Genomic DNA, 7,394 nt, shown 5'->3' on the forward strand with positions numbered 1-7,394 from the left:
TAATCTATTTGATGAAGTTAGTTATTGCTTGAAGTTTTAGATGCTAATAGAAGTTTAAATTAACATTCTGTATGACAGATTTTAGGTTTTTTTTTAATGATAAATGTATGAGCTTTGAGAGCATTGGTAAAGTCATTATTATTAGTTTGTTGCTCATGTGTAATTGATTCAATTTGAATAGCTTTGACCTTTGACTAGGCCTGTAAACAAAGTAGCATTTGTTCGTGTTTGTTTGCTTGTTTAACTTTAAACAAACACGAACAGTTAATTGAACTAATGTCTGTGTTCATGTTCATTTGTTTAAAAAATGAACATGTTCGTGTTCATTTGTGTTCTTTTATTAAAAACCTAAAAACACAGTTTACGAGCATAAATGAACAAGTATAAACACAACATATATGAACAAATTTGATTTTCACTCATGTACTGAACTCAAAACACGTATTTTAATCATTTGGTATTTTGCTATCTTTTTTTCTATTATTAGATATGGGAAACTGATATGAGAATGTTGTGTAAGTAGGTTTGATTCATGTTTAATTTGTAAAAATGAAACCGTTGGCAGATTATTTTAAGTTTCTAAAGTAAGATATCTTTCTATAATAACAATCAGGCTGCGATAAGTCGCGCATCGTATGATGTTCTATTAATTAAAATGTTGCTAAGTATGCTGATATATTAACTCTGCATTGATGATGCATAAATCTCAGGAACGCAATCTTATTTATTCTTTCGTGCCGTCTATGCATCAAGTAAGAGAGAAGAACTGTGGGGGCGATACCTTGTGAATTGGCAAGTACTCTTTTGTAATTACCAACTTGGTCAATTTCATATATTGACCGGATGCAAGGTCAAAGGAGCATCTTTGATCCTTTCCCAGAGACCGTGGACCTAAACCAGGGGTCAAACTCCAATAATAACAGTATGGATGAAACTGATGATTGGAATAATATGATCTCTCCGATGGAAAGACGGTTGTTAAATAATGATCTTTCTAACGAGTTAAATTTCAGCTGTGTGAATACAAACCGTCCTAATAATTTTCAAAGTTTTAGAAGCTGGGATGCGGGTGAATCTAGCTCTAGCTCTAGAGCAAGTTTACATGATCGTGCTTCTAATGATGGTCAAAACTGGTCAAACACAGCCGCTTATGCGTCAAGATTAGAACATCAACAACGTCATGAATCATCAACAAGTCATCAGGGTAATATGCAAAGTTCGGTTTCTAATCATAATCCTACGAATGTAAATTTAAACATGGGATACGAGAGTACTAGTGATGATGACGGTACCGGGCCATCGGATTATGGGCCTGGCTCATCTTTGGATAATTGGGGTTTATCTTGTAAAAGAAAAACCCTAGAAGGTACTTCTACTCAGTCCCTCATGGGTGGCTCTTCGGGTTCGGGTTGCTTTCCGGAATCTTATAGAAGCTTAAATATATCTCCGAATCATGTCAACCCTGTGCACATGAACCGCCATGAAATACCAAACACAAGAACTGGAGTCTCAGAAAGATCGCAAACACCGCCACCTTTTAGCATTCGGAGCTCGCTTCTAAATCTTAATAATAGCGATAATGCATCATTAAGCGGTAACCCTAGTAGGCGTTCAAATATAAATTCATCTCATCAATCATTAAACAGACAAATTTTGCTTAATGAGTTTTTGGACCATTCTCGAGGGCAAACCGGTAATTTGTCGAACCAGCAACCACCATTAGTGCACGCTCCTGATTTTTCAAGAAATACACATTATTTTCCTTGGGGTAATAGTAATAATAATAATATTGGTTCAAGAAGCGGGAGTTCATCGGGCTTGTTAAGAAACAATGTGCAATATCATAATTTTGTTCCGCCATCCGAAAGTAGGAATTTGGTTCAAGATCCTACTAATTGGAGCTTAGCTACAGGAAGTGGCGGTGGTGGTGCATCGTCATCTAGTTCCAGAAATGTCGGTGGTAATGGTGGATCTCGGTCCTTTAGTGGCTTATGGGCACCTCAGCTTAATAGCCATACACCGCCAAGTCAGCAAAGACCATCTGAGTTGCCTCCTTGGACTCTGTTTCCATCTGCTGAGGTGGAGTCGGGAGCGCAAAGAGGTCATACTTCGTTTCCTGCTGGTTTGTCTTCATCGGATGATAATCGTATTTCGTCTGGAGTTTCTGGTCGGAGACATCATTATCAACCTTTTTCAAGGGCTGCATTGTTGATGGAGGTACCTGGCGATGATTGGCGGGCTTTAGCTGCTGATATTGAGGGAAGACAAAGGCTGGTATCTGAGGTTTGTGCTTCTTATTGTTATTCTTTTTGCAAAATAGGATAACATATGATCATATGGAAAATGTATGTGGAAGTCAGTTAACTATTCAAATTCTTTCATCAAGGCTACCCACATATTGAAACTACTTTATAGGTTACTTTTGTTTATACCAAAATCAAAGCTAAAAACATATTGAGATATTAAGATAACAAATGTATAAGTTTTTTACATTGAATTGTTGCTTAGTGATTGTTCAAACAATGGTATGATTGTCTTTTAAAAAAAATTAAGGGTAATTTTATCATTAGACATTTTTTTGCCATATTTTGTATTAGCTAAACTTGATAAATACTAGGGTGGCTTAGAAAGTAGTTTGAGTACATGGGTGGCTTCGGCATACAATATCACACATCATATGGATTATGGAGATTAAGCTTATGTAAATCCACAATGATGGTAATGAGATAATATGTTATGATTCATTGAAACATAAATTTTGATGTTGAAACACTAAAAGTGTAAATTAACACTTCTCATGGTATCAAATATCTTGACTTGAGCTTGTATTAATAATTACAGAACTAAAAATTATAAAGGAGTCAAGGACCAAAGACTTGTTGTGTACTCGGAGACCACAAAGACCCAAGTTCCAAACCGCAATCAAGACCCGTAAAATCGGTCAACTTAGGTGGAATAGTAGCTACAAAGTAGGAAGTAGCGTTAGCGCATTGTTAGCCCTTCACGCCTGCATGCATTCCATATTTTCCTCCATGTTCCAGTTAAAGTTCATTTAAAATAGATTAGACTAGGATTTGCGTTTTATATATTTGTATTTCGTTGAATGAAGGATAGGAATGAAATTATGAAACGAGTCTAATTATCCCTCTATAATTCTTATTTGGTTTTTGTCTATCTTCTTTGGCCAACGACTAAACCGTAGGAAACGGTTTACTCGTTGACCAAATAAATAAGATGAAAGCCATATTAGAATAGTAGAGAGAACATAGACTAATTTTATCAATTTTCATTCATATCCTTCATTCAACGAAATACAAATATATAAAATGCAAGTCCTAGTCTAAACTTATTTTAAATGCACTTCAATTCGAACATGGAGGAAAATATGGAATGCATGCAGATGTAAAGGACTACCAATCCACTAACTTTACTTCCTTCGTTGTAGCTACTATTCCACCGAAGTCGATCGGGTATCCAGGTCTTGATTGCGGTTCGGATCTTGGGTCTTTGTGGTCTCCGGGTACACAACAAAATACCTAATCGAACAGCGGAACATTGAAGCCGCAACAAAATACCTAATTTATGTATCTTTTTGGTTTGTTGCAACTGCTTCAAGCACTTACTTTCTTTATACACAAAATTCTTTATATATAGTTTGCTATAGCTAAAATTTGAAAATTCAGAGAGATTTTCATGCAGCCTTAGGATGGTGTATGGAACAAATGGAAAGCAGCCTTAGGATGGTGTAGATGGAAAGCAGCCACAGGTATATTGTGCGACAAGAGTTTCCCGATTAAACTAAAGGGAAAATTCTATAGGGTGGCAGTTAGACCTGCAATGCTATATGGAACAGATTGTTGGGCCATCAAGAAGGCACAAGTGCGGAAGATGGAGGTAGCAGAAATGAGAATGCTACGTTGGATGTGTGGGCACACAAGGCTAAACCGAATAAGAAACATTGAGTTTCACGAGAGATTAGGGGTGGCGAACATAGCAGACAAGATAAGAGAGTGGAGATTGAGATGGTTTGGACATGTAAAGAGAAGACAGACGACGAATCCTGTTAGATCCGTAGAAAACATTACTATAGATGGGAGGAGAGGTAGAAGACGACCGAAATTGACTTGGGATGAGAGGATTAGGCATGATTTGATAGACCTAAACCTCTCCGAGGACATGGTTGAGGATAGGAATTCGTGGAGAAGTAGAATTAAAGTTAAGGATTTTTAGAGAGAATTGAATACCTTAGGGCTTAGACTTAACTTATTTAGGTCACATACCATAATGGTATTTCCCTTACATATATTATTATTATTATAATTATTATTAGCTTTTATATAGCTGTTAAACTGTGATCTTATTATTAATATTATTATAATTAGTAGTAGTTTTTATATAACTGTTAAACTTTGATTTCCTTTATTTTGCTTCATACACATGTACTTAGAGCCGAGGGTCTCTCTGGAAGCCACCTCTTTATTCCTTTGGATAGAGGTACGGTGTGCCTACATCCCACCCTCCCAAGACCCTACTTATAGCTTTGCTGTCGGTGGGATTTTACTTGGCATGATTGATTGATTGATTGATTTTCATGCAGCCTTAAAAGGTCAGTCACTTTGCTATTTAAGGTATACATGTGCATGCTTCTAGTTAACATCTAGTCTTGATTATTAAATCTCAATACATACAGACTTCTATCTCCAAATTTTTAAAGCATGATTTGAACCAGTAAGGGTGTAAATGAGCTGAACCTGAGCTTGGTTTGGATTCGGGCTTAGCTTATTTTGTTATCTACTAATTGTGTGTATATATATGTTTTATAATTATTCTTTAAATTTTTTATCATAGTAATATATATAATATTTTTTATGTAATTGTAGCTGATATTAAATTATATAAATATAATCTTATATTTACGAGTAATAGGGTAAGCTCGAGGTATGAATCTCGGGCTGTGGCTCTGCTTGATATGAGCTTCTAGCGAGCTGGTCTCGAGTAGCTCACGAGTGGCTTGGCTTGTTTACACACCTAGTCATTAGGGCACTCTTATATAGGCACATGCATTGTTAAAACTTGGATGTGAATGTGAGCTTACAGAAAGAAGGGGAAGTCGGTGATTTAGGTAGAATGCATTGATGTCACAGGTACATTTAGCCCAAAAATAAATTTACACCCACGTGACCGCTTGTTACTTATGTAGCTATCGTATGAAATTGTTGTGCAACATTTTAATTCAAATTCATTGCGTTGTATCTGAATAGACAAAAACAATGTTTGGGTGAAGGAAGTTAAACATAGAAAAAGTAGTTTGTAGCAGGAGTCCTAAACTTTTCAAATTGCATTTGATGAGCAAACTGTAGAACAGTAGAAGTATACTTTTTGAAGATTTGGATAATGTTAGGGTGTGAAACAATTCACTTATAATTAGATATACGAAATTTGGAATATTTGGAACTTATACTTATACACCCCTCTGCACTCCTATTCTTGGAACATTTCATCAACACAGCAACATTTACCTTTTTTGGAAAAAAATAAGGTTAAAGTTGTCTATTGATACCAATGGTTTGGGCACTTCAACTACTTTATTTCTACTGCTCAAATTGTCAAAAGTTTAGGTTAAACTATTTTTAGTTCGAAGATTGCCATTTAGTTTGAGCTATTTCATCTCTGGATTTAATATCTTTATTCATATCCATAACCTGCATGACTTCTACATACAAAACACACAATTATTATTTTTATATTTTCTCATTTAGTACTCTGTATGTTCTCTTTGAAGCTCACCAAATTCATTAACTTCTTTTTTGGCCATGTTACAGATTCGACAAGTGTTAAATGCAATGCCAAGGGGCGAAAATTTACGAGCTGAGGTTTGGTTTTGTTCTCCATATTTCTCTTAATATTTCTGCTTAACAATTAAACACATTTATCATTCTATATATTTTCTCCCCATCTTGCAAAAAGAATCAGCCTTACAAATTTTTTCCACCAGGGAATAGAATAATCTCTGAAAACGAGTTTAAATAAGGGAACCGAATGTGGATCACATAATCGACTATGAATGTCAACGAACACGTAGATTTTATAATATTTTTCACAGCCATAGTTTACATGATGAACAAATCATGCACAATGGTATAAAATCATAGATTTATTTGGATATAGGTTTAACAGAAAATTTACTATATATGACAGGATTATATGCTATTCGATCCATTCATCAACGGGGTTGCCGAGCTGCATGACAGGCACAGAGACATGAGGCTAGATGTTGATAATATGTCATACGAGGTGAAAATGGGCTTATTATTAAATTATCCCTATTGTTGACCATACTATATGAAATTTGTAATGTTGTTGCAGGAACTGCTAGCATTGGAAGAACGCATAGGAGATGTGAACACCGGGCTAAGTGAAGAAGTTATTTTAAAGTCAATGAAACAAAGAAAACACATGACATTTATGGCAGTTTCACCTCCAAATTTAGAGCCCTGCTGCATATGTCAGGTGAGAATAAGATTTATTTCAAGATTTTTTTTATATTGGGCTGATTACGTGATTACCCTTTTAAACAATAGTATATGCTACCTTTCAACTTTGATCTGATTTCCGTTTTTGGGTAAATTAACCTTTTTTGCGCTAAAATGAAGCATAGGTAATAATATCTACACCCTCCAACGTAACACTAAAATTCAGTGTTCTTTCCTCGTGTCTTTTAGCGTTTACATCATTGTTTGTAGGGTTGTAAACGAGGCGAAAGCATGTCCGTGCTTGTTTGTGCTCATTTACATAACTAAACATAGATGAACAAACATAACAGGACAAAATTAGTTAATAAGTAATGTGTAAAATAGAACAATGTGCCGAGCCTAAAAAGTTATTAAAACTAGGCTAAATTGTAATGGGTCAAAAAAATTCCAATGGATACGTTAACGAACTAGCTTAAAAAAACGTAAACTAACAAACATAAATTAACGAGCATAAACAGATTTAAAGAGCAACATAAATGAACAAAGGAGACATGTGTTCATGTTCTTTCGTTTAACTAAACGAACATAACTTTTTGTTCATGTTCACTTGTTTATTAAACAAACAAACATGAACAAACTTCCCTCATAATGGTTCACGAAATGTTCACTGAACGCTTTGGTTTGTTTGCAGGCCTAATTGTTTCATATAAACTTAATAGTATAAACATTATTATAGACATCAAAATCTTTAAAATGAATCTAAAATGATTAAATAAGATATATGTTTTGGACCAAGGTTTGTGAAAAAGATTATTTTCTTGAAATTACACAAATATTCACTATCAAATTCCAATTTTGAATATTGTTTATTTTGTACTCAACTAATTTTGGGATGTGGTCATGCGACATCCCCAATTTTGA

The 7,394-nt window shown here is 34.9% G+C and overlaps 1 protein-coding gene across 1 annotated transcript; it reads left to right on the top strand.

The window, feature by feature from the left end:
- The first annotated feature begins 735 nt into the window (after window positions 1-735).
- Window positions 736-6,609, top strand: LOC143607304 (E3 ubiquitin-protein ligase MBR2-like). The gene is made up of 4 exons (XM_077082796.1): window positions 736-2,283; window positions 5,823-5,873; window positions 6,199-6,294; window positions 6,367-6,609. Exons 1-4 carry the CDS (start codon window positions 844-846, stop codon window positions 6,607-6,609), a joined length of 1,830 nt encoding a protein of 609 aa, XP_076938911.1. The 5' UTR covers window positions 736-843.
- Window positions 6,610-7,394: the final 785 nt, after the last annotated feature.

This window comes from Bidens hawaiensis, unplaced genomic scaffold (genome assembly GCF_021521415.1).
Source record: "Bidens hawaiensis isolate Kalapana, Puna unplaced genomic scaffold, B.hawaiensis_p1.1 tig00081013_1, whole genome shotgun sequence".
Taxonomy (NCBI): domain Eukaryota; kingdom Viridiplantae; phylum Streptophyta; class Magnoliopsida; order Asterales; family Asteraceae; genus Bidens; species Bidens hawaiensis.